Below are 15,926 nucleotides of genomic sequence, written 5' to 3'. Positions count from 1 at the left end.
AGGCCTTCCCTGATTCTAATTGTACTGCCTAACTTGATATTTTGTATTGTGCTGTCTTGTTTTTAATTTTATGTTTTCATAGTTGACTTTTACCCGTGTTGCAATCCTTCCCCTTATACCCTGGTGCGGCTATTCCCGGCCCAGTCCTCGAGTACACCTGGTTCCATTGGGATTTTAGGGTATCCGCAATGAATATTCATATGTTAATTTGAATGCAATTGAGGCAGTGCATACAAATCTGTCTCACATATTCATTGTGGATGTCCTGAAGGCCCAGTGGGACTGGATATTCCCTGAGGACTGAGTTGGGAATGGCTGCCTAGTGTGTTCTATCTTGATTTATTTTTCCATGGTATTATTGTTATGTTATGCATTCCCCTCCTCGTGTTCTTGCTAAAGAATGAGTAGTGGCATTGTATTGTTTTAAGTATCATCATGTTCAATATGTTACTTATTTTGCTATAACTATTGTATGTTTTTGGTGACTGCCCGGCTTCTTTGAAAATGTAATCTGCGTAGATCGAGAAGTTGACAACGGAATATAAGTCATGCTGAAATGTAATGTAATATTTTAATGTAGCTTTTGATTGTTAACTGGAGATTTAGATGGTCTTTGTAACTGTGGAATATAGTAACTATGTATTAATTTTTTTTGTGTGTTTTATACTTTTAAGAATGTGACTTGCGTTTTGATTCTGTCCTATAATTTTATTGGAATTCTTTTCTTATCTTTTTCTTGTAGTTTTAGACCATTACTGTACATTGCTTCAACTTGCCGTCGCAAATGAAGTGGTAATGCAAATCTCTAATTAAAAAAAACAAAAACATAAAGAAACATACCACAGAGGAAACTCACTGCTATACCTTTTGACAGGAGAAGTATAAGATTAAGTAGTATACTGGCTCTATGAACCACATCTCACACTAGTTAATGCAGAATAAAGAACAGGGTTCAGAAGATACCAGTGGACCCAGCGAGAAGGAAGATACCAAGAATGTGAAAGTTCTGTATCCCAAATCAATACGCTGAATGCTTGCGTTGACCTGGGCATACCAGGAACCCAGAACATAGTGGAATCATGGCGTAGAAAATTAGAAGTGTTGGTTGAAAAAGCATATGTTGGAGTTTATATATTGATCGAATTGCAGAAAGAACAGAAAGTTGATGAAGTTCAGATGGAATGCATAATACGAGGTGAGCAATGAAAGAAACAGACAAATGATGAAAGGAGCTGTGAAGATCATATGATGTCCATTTTTGCACAGTGAGCCTCCTATAATAATCTGGATTTTCTATGTGCTATTGCTCACAATCCACACTTTTAGAACATTGACAAACTTCCGTGCTTTTTAATTTTCTCATATTAACTTTCTTCACGCATAGATATATATTTATAAAATTAACTACTTTCATAATGGTTGTGTGCTAATCTTTAATTACTAATTAATATTTCTTTAATATCTTGCTGTAGTTTTATCTTACAAAATCACACAGATTTTTCAACAGTATCCCATCTCCTCTTTTGTTTAGACCAATTGAGTCATTAAACCAACTGACCCATTAGGCCGTTGTGTATTTTAGACTAATTGTCCATTAGACCAATTGTCAGGGACCCTGTTTGGACAGGTCACCCTTACCTCACTGCATTACCTTGTTCCCAGCCTGTGCCCTCTATGTTGCTACTACTGACTTAATTGTATTGCTGTATAGTTTTATTTTTCTGCAGAGTTGGTTGTATGATGTGATTTAGTCAGAACGGATTGTGATATAAGAGGCTTTGTTCATTTCTCTTGTTTTCATGGGATGTGACTCTGCTTTTGTGGTGTTTTTAGGCAGTACAACAGGCTGCGTGCTCTGCTGAGGGATGCACGTCGGGAGTGCATTTCGTTTGCTAATGAGTTTCAGCATTATTCCTACCTGCCGAGAGAAAAAGGAGAGTCCATGGAAAAGTGGCAAACCAGGTGCGGTAACTTCTCGTAAGAGCAGTACACAGTGTGATGAGGCAGAACAGGAGTCTGCACCTACGCCAAGCCCCCCTCCCTACCCATCTTCAAATCCTTGCTCAAAGCCCACCTCTTCAATATTGCTTTCGGCACCTAAACTTTATACCTTTCAGGAAATCTAGACTGCCCCAATTTGACTGCCCCTACTTGACTGACTGTACATTTGTCCTTTAGATTGTAAGCTCTTTGAGCAGGGACTGTCCTTCTATGTTAAATTGTACAGCGCTGCGTAACCCTAGTAGCGCTCTAGAAATGTTAAATAGTAGTAGTAGTAAAATCCAAAATACAGTGCGCAATAATCCAAACAGAAAATGACAAGAAAACAGGCTGGGGAGGAGCAGATGGACTGACACAGGAAGGTGGGGGGTGGGGGGGGTGGCAACCTGTGTGAGCGAGGGATGGCAACAGCAGCTGCATCTGCATCCCAAGTGGGGGTTGGCGGCTACATCTCAAGTGGGTGGGGGGTGTCTGCAGAGGCCCTATCCTGGGGACTCTGGAATTTGGCTAGTTTCTTTCGAGAAAAGATGTATATCGATGCTTTACCATCTGGGTATTGCATACCAATGACTGAGATTGCAGTTTCTGAAAATAAGAACTTTCTAGGAGTAAAAGTTTGGTCAGATTTCAGACTCCTGGCATTAGAGGAGGTTTAAGTCCTTTTGAAAAAAAGTCTTAGCGTCACATTGTGTTCTGGATGTTTGTCCATCAAAGTTGTTAAAATCTCTACTAGATAATTTTGTAATTTGATTGAATAGGTGGGTTAATCATTCTTTAAAATCAGGTCTTTTTCCTTGATTATTAGGTGATATAATATAAAAAAAACTAGTAAAAAAGGCCCGTTTCCGAAACCAATGAAACGGGCGCTAGCATGTGGCTTTTTGTGTGTGTATGTATGTGTCACAGAGTTATTTTGTGTGTGTGTGAGGGTGCGGTGTGTGTGCAGGTTGTTGATGTGTGTCTTTTTTTGTTTTTTGGTTGGGGGATGTGCTGTGCTGTCCTTGGTCGCTGTTTGCTGCTGGCTGGGTCGCGGGTAATCCTTCCAGCTGGGCCGCAGCTTGTCCTGTTCGCCCACGTCCCAGATGGTAACGGGCACGTTGTTTTCCGGCTCCTCTGACTCCATGTCAAGCGATCCCAAATATAGTCTGTGCTATAGGCCCTCTGGCACTCTTCAGTACTGGCATTAGGCATTTAAAAATTTCTCCCCCCCCCCCCCCCCCCCCCCCCCACCCAGTCTATTTTTGCACATACCCACAGCAGGAATATTCTTCTCTCGTTCCAGCGGTGGTTCTGTGCTCTCCGTGCTGCACAGATAATGAGCCATTCTGCTGGTGAATGCTCCTCCCTTATTGTCACGTAGTTTCCTCTGATTGGTCCGTCTTACGTTGCCTAGTGTTGCCTGGGAACGGTGTTGTGATGGTCCTTTGTGTTTCAGAATGTTGAGGGTGTTTTTTCTGATTGGTCCGTCATGCAAGGGCGGGGCAGAGAGACATGGTCAGTGTTGTGGCTTCACCACCATGAATCCATGAACCCTTTAGGGAGTGACTGAGTGACTTCAGAACGTTGTCTTCAGAACGTTGAGGTTGAGTTTTATTATAGTAGATGTGGCAGGTAGAAAAGAGGATGCCATGACTTTTCTCTTGTATTTATAACACCTCTGTCTGGTACTACCATCACTGCCTTGGCTTTTCTCTTTCTCAGGTGCATTTATAACGCCTCTGTCTGGTACTATCGTCACTGCCATGGCTTTTCTCTTTCTCAGGTGCATTTATAACGCCTCTGTCTGGTACTATCGTCACTGCCATGGCCAGATGCCTGTTGTCATGTTGACGGAGGATGAAGAAGCCATCAAAGCCTATGGAAGTGAGACCGGGGGAGTGTTCGTAATCTCGTTCAGGGTAAGGTTACCAGAAGGAGCCACTCACCTTAGTGCTTGATGTGAACATGTGGCCTGGACGCTGCGGAGAAGCGAAGCTTGCATGCTCATGAGGAATAATAAGAGAAATATTCTATTCACTGTCCTGTTGTGTCCTGGTGCACCCAAAGGCCTGCATTTGTCCACCTCTCCGGAGACGTTGTTTATATGGTTCTTTCCTGTGTGTCTCCTGATTTCTAGTCCTACAGAAGATCCCATCAGAGAGTAGCAAGGGTTGTTTATATGGTTCTTTCCTGTATGTCTCCTGATTTATAGTCCTACAGCAGATCCCATCAGAGAGTAGCAAGGGTGCAGGATACTTTTCTTTCTCGTTTTGCACTGGAGGGATTATAAAACACTACAGTTTCCAGAAGTTGTTTATCCAGGTTTTATGAATAATGTAGCTGGGTAAATGGAGTATTTAACAATTTCCCACTGTCCCTGCAGATGTTCATTTTGAAAATTGATGGTAATAATACAGGAAGTGTGGAAAGCACCTAGGTAGGTGCGTCATACTGTTTAAGAGATACCATTCTCATGTTTAACATTCAAGAAGTACTAATAGCCCTGTCATTCTTATGGAATAAAAGGCACCTTGCACAGGACACAGGAACTTACTGTAAAGTTCTGACAGTAAAACCATGTGGACAGTGTCGGGCATTGCCTTTTTAAGACCAGCATGAAGAAAGCTTCAGCTTGACTGTAATGTCCATAAATGCTAAATAGTAGTAGTAGAAAGTTTACAGCTCTCCCCTTCCCTCTTTGTAGGATTATTTGGAAAGTTTCTGGCCGGACCTGAAAGCAGCACATGAGCTCTATGAGTCCATCCTGCAGAGCCAGCGAGAGAGGGAGAGTGAGAGCCAGGAAAACCATGGGAAGGAATATCCAGAGCACCTTCCCCTGGAAGTGCTAGAAGCCGGAATCAAATCGGGAAGATACATACAGGTAGCAGAGGTCATGGATGAGAACCAGGAACAGGATACTCCTCACAGCACTAAGAGCTCCCTCTCCACACACATTTCTGCTCCTCGCCTCTGAATAACAGAGCTGAGACTGTCCCTCTATGTGCTCTGATTGCTTCTCTCTTCTGCCCCACAGCGCCCCCTGTTGGTCCAGTGCTGAGACTGTCTCTTTACATGTTCTGCCAGTTCACCTCCCTTCTGCCCCACAGTACTAAGATCCACACACATGGTTCTGCTATGAAATTTATTTGGACCTTTGGGTAGTTTAGCATTCCTGAAGAAGGGTAATTTATTTAATTTTAAATATTTCTGCTTCACAAATCCAAAAGATGAAAGTTCAGTTACTCTATTTTGATTTCCTTTAGTCGCACATCTGTGATTTGTCCTGTGCATGAGTTGCATTATTCAGCAATAAGAGGCAGTTTCAGACTGTAATATATAGCAGGGCAAATGGTTTCTTGGTTTCGGCTTCAGCGCCGGTTTCGGCCAAAAATGTCGGTACATTTTCAGCTGAAACCAAATCCTGTCCCCCTCTCCCTTCCATGAATACAACACAACAACTTTCTGCCTGCTGCCCTCCCACCACTCGAAGGCCCTCCCCAGGCCTACCTTTAGAAGCCCTGCGATCCCCAGGCGCTTCTGCCCATGCTGGCTCTTCAGTCAAAATGGCTGCTGCAACTTCCCACGGCAGCCATTTTGAGATTGGAACGGCATGGGCAGGAGCGACTGGGGATTGCTCCTGTCCCAAAGAGGCCACTTGATCACCAGGGCTTCCAAAGCTAGGACCTTTGGATGGTGCGAGGGTGGAGTTTGTGGTCGGGGGAGGGAGGGAGTGGGCCAGAGAGGATGTGAAGCAGATGAACCACATGAAATGGAACAACAGCAAGAGCACTTTTCCTGTGAGACCTAGGCTGGTCAGGTGGTGGTCTAAGAGGTGAAATGCAGAGGACAAGTCTAGGGAGACACTGAGTTCATGCAGTTTTCTCTTTAACTAGAAACCTCCTGACTTCACTAAGAATGATGGTGAGACAAGTCTCGGTACTGTGTATTTGTCCAATAGCCTGACCATATTGGTCTTATCTGAAACATTTTTAAATTGAAAAGTTACCACTTTCTACAGTTTCAGAAAGGAGTGGACCATTGGAAATAGGGCACTTCCTTAGCATCCCTCCGGACCGGCCCAGGATTGGACTGATGGGTTGTGCACGCCTACCAGCAGGTGGAGACTGAGAAAAAAACTCTGACTCTAGCGAGCCAATAGGAGCCCTGGTCATGTGACCCTAGCCTCAGTATTTCTCAGTCTCCCAGCAGGTAGGAGTGAGCCCATTAGTCTCTCTATATTGTCTTTCAGCTTTTTCTTTATTGATGGCTTTAATCTACCTGTATTCTGTGCCACAGGAATTCTTTGAGGCTTGTTAGGTGTTCTTTTCAGTTTGGTTGACTTTCAGCCTCAGGGGTGAAAACTCGGGTGTCCCGGGTCCCCCCCCCCTTGTTCCTCCCCACCTCCCTTATTGTTTAATTCAATTTTAATTCAATTTTAAAGGGAAGGGTAGCCCTTTGATTAGCAAGGGGATTTTACCTTTGGGAGAGGCAGCCAGAAGTAAAAGGAAGCTAAATTGGTTTCTCTGCCACATATCTCTTCAGTCCCCGTTGATTAAACGAGCAGGCAGCTCTGTTCCTGTCAAGTGTGTGTGGTGTGGCTGATTAGCGTGTCCACAGCAGGGAAACATAAAGAGCACAGTTTTTTTCTTTGTCTGGCCTGGCTCCCGTTCTATTTGTTTTCGGGGGATTCGTCTTGTTAATTGAAGCGCTGTTTTAAAAAAAAAAAAAGACAGTTTCGGCGCGAATTGGGTACGCGCGCGTCAGCGATGTCGGAAAAACTTAAGCGCTGCTCCGTTTGTCAGCGTCGGGGTGTTTCTTCTTCAGGCGCTTGTAAGTATTGTACAGCGCTAGCGGGGGCGTCGGGTCCGGTTTTGCCTGCAGCGGTTCAATCAGCTGGTTCGGTCTCTTCACCGGCGCGCTCTGATCCCGTGGTTGCAGAAGGGTCATACAGTTTCAGAAAGGAGTGGACCATTGGAAATAGGGCACTTATTGGCCAGGAGAGCTGGGTTGAGAGTTCTGTTTTTCACCGCTGGGCAAATGATTGTTGTCTTCCAAGGTTGGGACAGTTCACTTGCCTCTAGATTAGCATTAATTAAACGCAGTATAATAGGATGTAAACTGATTAATCAATTCTTTAAAAGGTTTATTACATTACATTATATGCCTTGTATTTCACAAACATCTCAGTTCTATGTGGATTGCAATCGAAGAAAAACTTGGCAAAACCCTATAGTTACAGCAATAGAAACATTCAAGAAGATAGCACATATTTCTGAAACAGGAAAGTCTTCACAGCCTTCTTAAACTATAAGTAATTTTTTAAATATTCTGACCTGGAGTGGCAACAAATTCTAGATTATAACCGTCTGATATTGAAAAAAATAACAGTAATGTTTTTTAACTCTAACCTTTTTTAGGATCTGGAAAACGTAAAAACATTTGATTATGAAGCATATATCTGCCACCATTTCATATAAATTTTGAAGGAAGAAGGTTCAGAACAGAAGTACAAGTTGGTCATGGTAGCAAATGTTTTATTAAGCATTAGATCTGAAACAGAGCTAAAATTGGCCCGGTTGATCAAACAGATATTTTTTGAGTCATCCGTAGCACATTCAGGGAAAGTCTTGGTGTGGATCCAACTTTTGAGTGATTCAATCTTGTGATAGATAAAGGGAACTGACTGAAATCTGAAAGTGATATTTAGAAGCTTGGTCATGTTAGCTGAGAAAAAAATTTGCAAAAGCATCAGCTGAGACAAAGATGGAGTACCCCTTCTTTTGCTGGCTTGCTACTGGTTGCATTGCAGTGAGAGAAATATGCCTGCCTAGCGGCCTTAACAGATTGTTACTACTGTTGTTGCATTGCTTGTGAATCAGTAGATCCTTTTTAGATATGGTTTTCCTCCATGTGTGTTTGACCTGATGGGTTTGCCTTTTAAGAAGACAAAGTCCTTTTTGGTACCAAGGGTGGCAGTGCATGTCTAAATTGACATATGTGTGCACCAGTGCAAAGAGCTTCTGGCTGTCAGAGAATGAGTACAATCTGTACATGAGGAACTGAGGTAGTCGGATATGTGTCCCGCCTTCATTCTGGCAGCCCTTGTGTTGCTTTGGAAGATCATGGTCAGCAAAAAAGAGCATTGCCCTGGAGAAGCAGGAGGGGAACCTGTTGCTGGGACCAGACTTCAAGATGGCATGTTTTTTTTTTTTTTTTACATTTGTACCCCGCACTTTCCCACTCATGGCAGGCTCAATGCTGCTTACATGGGGCAATGGAGGGTTAAGTGGCTTGCCCAAGGTCACAAGGAGCTGCCTGTGCCTGAAGTGGGAATTGAACTCAGTTCCTCAGGACCAAAGTCCACCACCCTAACCACTAGGCCACTCCTCCACTGTTGCTACTATTGGAGATTCTTTGCTATTCCACTAGCAACATTCCATGTAGAAGTTGGCCCTTGCAGATCACCAATGTGGCCGCGCAGGCTTCTGCTTCTGTGAGTCTGACGTCCTGCATGTATGTGCAGGACGTCAGACTCACAGAAACAGAAGCCTGCGCAGCCTTCTACATGGAATGTTGCTAGTGGAATAGCAACATTCCATGTAGAATCTCAAAGAGTAGCAACATTCCATGTAGAATCTCAAAGAGTAGCAACATTCCATGTAGAATCTCCAATAGTATCTATTTTATTTTTGTTACATTTGTACCCTGCGCTTTCCCACTCATGGCAGGCTCAATGCGGCTTACATGGGGCAATGGAGGGTTAAGTGACTTGCCCAGAGTCACAAGGAGCTGCCTGTGCCTGAAGTGGGAATTGAACTCAGTTCCCCAGGACCAAAGTCCACCACCCTAACCACTAGGCCACTCCTCCACTGTTTCTACTATTTGAGATTCTACATGGAATGTTGCTATTCCACTAGCAACACTCCATGTAGAAGTCGGCCCTTGCAGATCACCAATGTGGCCGCGCAGGCTTCTGCTTCTGTGAGTCTGACGTCCTGCACATATGTGCAGGACGTCAGACTCACAGAAACAGAAGCCTGCGCAGCCTTCTACATGGAATGTTGCTAGTGGAATAGCAACATTCCATGTAGAATCTCCAATAGTATCTATTTTGTTACATTTGTACCCTGCGCTTTCCCACTCATGGCAGGCTCAATGCAGCTTACATGGGGCAATGGAGGGTTAAGTGACTTGCCCAGAGTCACAAGGAGCTGCCTGTGCCTGAAGTGGGAATCAAACTCAGTTCCTCAGGACCACAGTCCACCACCCTAACCACTAGGCCATTCCTCCACTGATGCTACTATTTGAGATTCTACATGGAATGTTTCCATGTAGAATCTCCAATAGTAGCAACATTCCATGTATAATCTCCAATAGTATCTATTTTATTTTTGTTACATTTGTACCCTGCGCTTTCCCACTCATGGCAGGCTCAATGCGGCTTACATGGGGCAATGGAGGGTTAAGTGACTTGCCTAGAGTCGCAAGGAGCTGCCTGTGCCTGAAGTGGGAATCAAACTTTTTCTTTCACACTGAGGATGTTTCTCTGGGGGTATGTGCTCAGGAGGATAAGAATACTGTTGGAGATTCAGTAATTAGAAATGTAGATAGTGAGGTACTGAGGGTGATGCTGGGGGTGAAGATGATGAAAGTACTTAGCATGAGGTGGAGATGGTAAGATTGTTGAGGATGCAGTGGGAATAGAGTGGCAGTGATAGAACTGATGGTGAATCTGGTATTTGTGATAAGGTGACTTGCTGATGAAAGTGACATGTAATGATTTTGTTTTCATGAAGGGTGTTCTTAATGTCAATAAACACAGAGCACAGTCAGAAGCTTTCGTTCGACTCCAAGGAACCAGCAACAAGAAGACAGGTGAGTGCATGCTAGATGCAGCTGTGCAGTACCAAACTAACTAGGACTTGCTTTCTTGGGGTATAGACTTGACACATGTGGAAGTGAGTGTTCAGATCCCTGCTAGGGTCATGCACAGTGCCAGTATTCTTGCTGTAAATTAAGAATAAAAGAGAAGGGATAGGATTTTTGGATTTAGCTCGCATCTTTTTCAGTCGTAGCTCAAGATAGTTACATTCAAATGTAATAGGTATTTTCCTGTTGCCAGAAGGTTTACAGTCTGCAGTGGAATTTGAATTGGGCTTCCCTGGTTCTTAGCCAACTGCTCTAACCATTAGGCTACTGGTTGTTGCTTTTTCAGTAGTAAACCTAAGCTGCAGAAACCAGGATATTCACCCAAGGCTAAGAGCAGCGTAACACACACCACAGGCTGTGGAAGCAGTACACTGAAGTGCACTAATAAGGCAGTAGACGACGGCAGAAAAAGACCAGTCGGCTTATTCAGTCTGCCCAGTGATTCCTGGCCATGCTGGCATCTGCCTGTCATAGAGCATGACTGCTCATTATTTAGGTTATGTTTGTCTTTACTTAGATCTGCAGAGCGATATCCTTATTCACAGCAGCCGAGCTCGGAACCGTGCAGTCCATGGTGATGTAGTGGCTGTGGAGTTACTTCCCAGAGCAGAATGGAAAGGAAGGACATGTGCTCTGAGTGACAATGAAATGGAGGAGAAAGCAGGCGAGCCTCATGCTGAGCCAATGCCAACAGGTACTAAACCCAGAGCCCCGGGCCAAGCCCAGACCCATGGCTGAGGTCAAAGTAATGTTTAAATTCAAGGTATCCACTTAAGATTTCCTGATATGTAGGTGGTATATCAAATAATTAAACTTGAATTTGAACTTCTGTATTTGTGTCCTGACACTGGGGAGATTGTCAGCTTAGAACCCTGGCTCCTGAGCCCCTTTTATCTAGGGTCTAGGTAGAATCTGTGTTCTTTATACTTAAGAGATTTGCCTTTAAATTTTTGTATTTAATTTTCTTCATTGTGTTGATCTTTCTTTAGTTCTGCAAGTATGGGGTCAATATTCAAAGTGATTTAATCGGTCAGGAGAGGCTCCAAGCTGTTTAAATCACTTGTCCATTGCTGGGTATATTCAGCGGCACTTAGTCGGATATTGCCGCTAAATATACCTGGTTAGCACATAAGCTGAAACCAGCTATTCTGTGAGCAGACTGGAGGCAGAGTTGGCACTTATCCCATATTCAGCACTTAATGTGGTTAAATATCACACAACTGGAAAAGTGTTATCTGGCTACTCATAGTTCCAAACGATTTTATTGATTTTTTTCCACACAAATGAACATTACAATTCAACTAAAAAAAAAAAAAAAAAAAAGTAGGTCTTTACAATTAATATAAAATAAAACCCCACCCTCTTCCCCCACTTCACAAAATATCACACTCCGGTTTATCAAGAGCATAAATTGCTCAAGATCAAACTCCTTGCCGTTGGGGATATAGATTGCAGATATGGGTCCCAGATAGACAGGTAAATTTTCCCTTTTTGCCCAAACCTTTGCTTCCCATAGAACCAGGGTGTGAACATGGGCTCTCTAGGTCCAATAGGATGGAGGATCTGGGATTGACCATGAACATAATATGCATTATTTGCCTTTAAATCTAGACTGAAAGCCCACCTCTTTAACATTGCTTTTGACTCGTAACCACTTGTAACCACTCGCCTCCACCTACCCTCCTCTCCTCCTTCCTGTACACATTAATTGATTTGATTTGCTTACTTTATTTTTTGTCTATTAGATTGTAAGCTCTTTGAGCAGGGACTGTCTTTCTTCTATGTTTGTGCAGCGCTGCGTACGCCTTGTAGCGCTATAGAAATGCTAAATAGTAGTAGTAGTAGTAGTAGCAGTACAATCAGTTTACAAATTAGCACTTTCTGTTCTTTTCCCACCACATCCACCCCAGCAGAGATATCAAACCGTATAAATTCAACACGTAAATTGACTCTCTGGTCTAATAAGTTGGAGTGGAGGAGTAGCCTAGTGGTTAGTGCAGCGGACTTTGATCCTGGGGAACTGGGTTCCACTCCCACTTCAGCTCTTTGTGACTATGGGCAAGTCACTTAACCCTCCATTGCCCCAGGTACAAATAAGGGCAAGTCACTTAACCCTCCATTGCCCAAGGTACAAATAAGTACCTGTATATACTATGTAAACCACTTCAAATGTAGGTTGCAAAAACCACAGAAAGGCGGCATGTCAAGTCCCAGATCAGCAATGCAGCCGCGCAGGCTTCTGCCCTTGCACATTAGCAACGCAGCCGCGCAGGCTTCTGTTTCTGTGAGTCTGACGTCCTGCACATACGTGCAGGGACGTCAGACTCACAGAAACAGAAGCCTGCACAGCCGCGTTGCTGATCTGCAAGGGCAGGCTTCTACATGGAATGTTGCTGGTGGACTAGCAACATTCCATGTAGAATCTCAAATAGTAGCAACAGAATCTCAGATAGTGGCAACATTCCATGTGGAATCTACAAATAGGGAACTGGGACTTGACATGCCACCTTTCTGTGTTTTTTGCAACAACATTCAAAGCGGTTTACATATATTCAGGTACTTATTTTGTACCAGGGGCAATGGAGGGTTAAGTGATTTGCCCAGAGTCACAAGGAGCTGCAGTGAGAATTGAACCCAGTTCCCCAGAATCAGAGTCCGCTGCACTAACCACTAGTCTACTCCTCCACTAACAACATTCCATGTAGAAGCCTGTCCTTGCAGATCAGGAACGCTTCTGTTTCTGTGAGTCTGACGTCCCACAAGTACGTGCAGGATGTCAGACTCACAGAAACAGAAGCCTGTGCGGCCGCGTTGCTGATCTGCAAGGGCAGGCTTCTACATGGAATGTTGCTGGTGGACTAGTGTCCTGTATTGGTTCCAAAGACTGCCAATCTCTTGAGTTCTGGTGATCCGTCTGTTAGTCTTAGTGTTTCAAATCCACATCCTGTCGGAAGCCCCATCCGTTGCACTAGTAATCTGGGGGGGGCAAAACTCCCCTTATTTAGGACACAGTCCGTATTAAGTTTCTAGTGCCCCCCTGGGAAACTCAACCAAGATCCCTATTATGGTCTCTGATGCGTCTTAGCTTTGGTCCCAGTACTCACAGTTTGCCATGTTGTGGTGCTCTGAGGCCATGGCTTGTCCAGCAACAAAGAGGCTTCAGTAGTTTGTCTCATAAAGTGATGTCCTTCCCTTGTAATCCAGAGTATAGATTCCTGTCGATACCAGTGACGGGTCCCTCTCCTTATGTTAAGTCTCAATCACTTCTCTTTCCTTCACTCTGCTGCCCTCTGTTGCAATGATTCTTGCTTGTTGAAGAACTCGCAGGCCGCCTCTGGTGAGTCAAAAAAAAGTAGCCTTTCCATCCGTGAATATCTTGTCGTGCAGGGTACAGTAAGGCAAACTGCACCTGTCTATAATGGAGCGTTGAGCAGATCTGCGAGTACGCCTTCCGGAGTAGCGAGACCCTCACTGAAAAATCTTGAAAGAGAACGGTTTTGTTATCATATTCCAAGGGACCTTTGGCCCGAATTGCTCCAAGAATCTCCGTTTTGTGAACGTAATTTAGCAATTTAAAGACGACTATTCTTGGTTTAGCATCTCTTGGTCTCCTGGGGCCTAATCTATGTGCCCGCTCAGTGCAGAGCGGGCCTGCCAGGGACTGCAATTTTAGTGTCTTGGTGAGCCAATCTTCTAAGAAGGGGCGAAATTCAATTTCAGTGATAGCCTCCGTTAGCCCCACCAGGCGCAGATTCCCCCTGCGAGACCTGTTTTCCAGCTCCGTTACTTTGGCCTTCAGGGAATCTGTAGTGGAGGTTGTTGTTTGCATTTGATCTTCTAAATCCGACAGTCTCTGGCATGATGTTGCAAACTCTCCTTTTAGCGCCTCCATTTTCCCGTCCATCGTTTCCAGTTTGTCAGTGATTTTCTGGAATTTTTGATCTAGTGAGGCGTTTAGCGCCTGTGTGACCTCCTTCACGATTTCGGAAACCCACACGGAGCACACTGGGCCCGGGCCGCCGCCATCTTGTGTGCTTCAGATGCCCTCTCCTTGTTTCCGGACCGATTTACTCGCCATCAATGCCCCACTCTCTGGCACCAAGCGATTTATTGTCCCTACTTCAGAATGCTATTCTCTGATCGTTGGTTTGTTAGGTTTTGCAGCTGTAACGTCCACGTCTGCTTTTCAGCGTGGCATCACGTGACCTCCTCCCATCTTCAGTTTTAAGTTGTCTGGGTCAAGTGATTGTTTTGTATATTGCCAACTTAAACACTATATTCAGTCTCCCCACCTAACCTCTATGCGCTCTCTAAAGTCTTCAGATTTCAGCGTAGTACCCCCCTGGATCGAGTAGGTGTTTATCAAGTATGTGACCAGTCCTAAGATCTTTAAGCATTGCCATACTGGGACAGACCGAAAGGTCAATTCAAGCCCAGAATCCTGTTTCCTATAGTAGCCAATCCAGGTCACAAGTACAGGCACACAGGCAAGACATGAAAGAACCAGAGATTGTTTCCAAAGCAGCCCAGCCACCAAGACCCTAAAGCAGCAAAACGAAACGCTGGCCGTCATCGGCTTGGGGCGAGGGATAGAAGGAACGTACGAACTTCCACTGAAGAACTTCCTAGTTCTGGCAGCTAGCAGGTTTGAAAGAACAGTGGTCTTTCAAAACCATTTTTTTGCACTACAATGTAGACCCGTTTAAGCTCCAATAGATGATTACAATCCTAGGAGCTCTGTGAGGCCTTTTTCCTTCTTACATTACCTATTGAACGGCACAACATTTAGAGACCGTATTCATTTTCATTTGGTGGAAATTTATTTACTTTGGTAGTATCCCACGATGATGAAAAATATTGAACAGTGAACCATAAAACAGCACCTAATAACAGGTAACTGAATATGGATCACTTATAAAACAATCTTAACATTTTATCACTACCTGAATAGTGCCTGGGAGGTACAGGAAATATAGCTGCTCACAAGTTACAGAATATAACTGATCACAGGGTCTCGGTAGAGAGGTCTTTCTCCCTCTACTTCCAAACTGAGACTAACAAATTACCTCATAGTTAGGCAGGGAAAAAAAAACCTGTCACTTCTGGTACAGTTTTAAAAAATAAAAATAATCGCCCTCTGCTGGCCAACCAGGAAAAACACATATGGTCTGCAAAACAACCAGGAGAAATGCATGTCATCAACAAAACAATACAGTTCATAGGCTCAGAAACCCACTGTTTTCATCACAACATAGTAGAAACAGAAGAATGTTGTCCCCAAGAGTTGAACCCATCAGAACTTGGAGCCTTCAGAAGGCGACTTTGCTTTATCACCCAAGCTACCTCCTCCTGCTTCACTGGGAAGTTTAAAAAATCCTTGTCTGTTGAAACATAGAAACATTACAGCCAGTCTGCCCATCCTCAGTAACCACCAACTCTTTCTTTCCTAAAGGATCCCACATGCCTGTCCCGTGCTTTCTTAAACTCTGACACAGTCCCCGTCTCCACGACCTCCACCGGGAGGCTATTCCATGCATCCACCATCCTTTCCGTGAAAGAGTATTTTCTTAGATTCCTCCTAAGCCTCTTTACTTCATCGTATGCCCCCTCATTCCAGAGTTTTCCTTCATTTGAAAAAGGCTTACCTGTATATTAACGCCACTGAGTTATTTACACGTCTCTATCATATCCCCTCTCTCCCATATCTCTTCCAGTGTATTCATGTTCTGCAGCATTTAGGTATGTCTCCTATAGGAGAAAAACATGAGTCAAATCTGTATGTCTTCAAATCTTTATTAAAAGCACCAGTGAAATCCGACCCAGCACGGGGCCATGTTTTGGGTGGGCACAGCCACCTGTCTCAGGGTCTCAAGTATAACTCAACTGGTGTCAAGCTGAAAAGAGTATCTCTGGGTCACAAAGAAAACTGGACTTGGCTTAACTGTGAGCTCGGTACACAGTGTAACTGAAGAGAAAGCGCTGGAGACACCATATCTGCCCAATGTCTTTGTAAAGCC

At 44.1% G+C, this 15,926-nt stretch overlaps 1 protein-coding gene across 2 annotated transcripts in view; it reads left to right on the top strand.

Annotated features, from left to right (window-relative positions):
- Positions 1-1,833: 1,833 nt before the first annotated feature.
- LOC115458978 (DIS3-like exonuclease 1) overlaps positions 1,834-15,926 on the top strand; it is a gene marked incomplete at its 5' end in the record, with an annotated part of 62,065 nt that continues 47,972 nt past the window's right edge. For both annotated transcript variants that reach the window (XR_003940179.1, XM_030188839.1), the window contains 5 exon segments: positions 1,834-1,962; positions 3,764-3,899; positions 4,685-4,861; positions 9,777-9,855; positions 10,427-10,603. Coding sequence is in view for 1 of the 2 variants with exons in the window: in XM_030188839.1 (XP_030044699.1) it covers positions 1,834-1,962; positions 3,764-3,899; positions 4,685-4,861; positions 9,777-9,855; positions 10,427-10,603 (698 nt within the window).

Source organism: Microcaecilia unicolor, unplaced genomic scaffold, assembly GCF_901765095.1.
Source record: "Microcaecilia unicolor unplaced genomic scaffold, aMicUni1.1, whole genome shotgun sequence".
NCBI classification, from domain to species: Eukaryota; Metazoa; Chordata; class Amphibia; order Gymnophiona; family Siphonopidae; genus Microcaecilia; species Microcaecilia unicolor.
The sequence above is the reverse complement of the archived record's forward strand: the minus strand, read 5'-3'. Positions and strand labels throughout refer to the sequence as shown.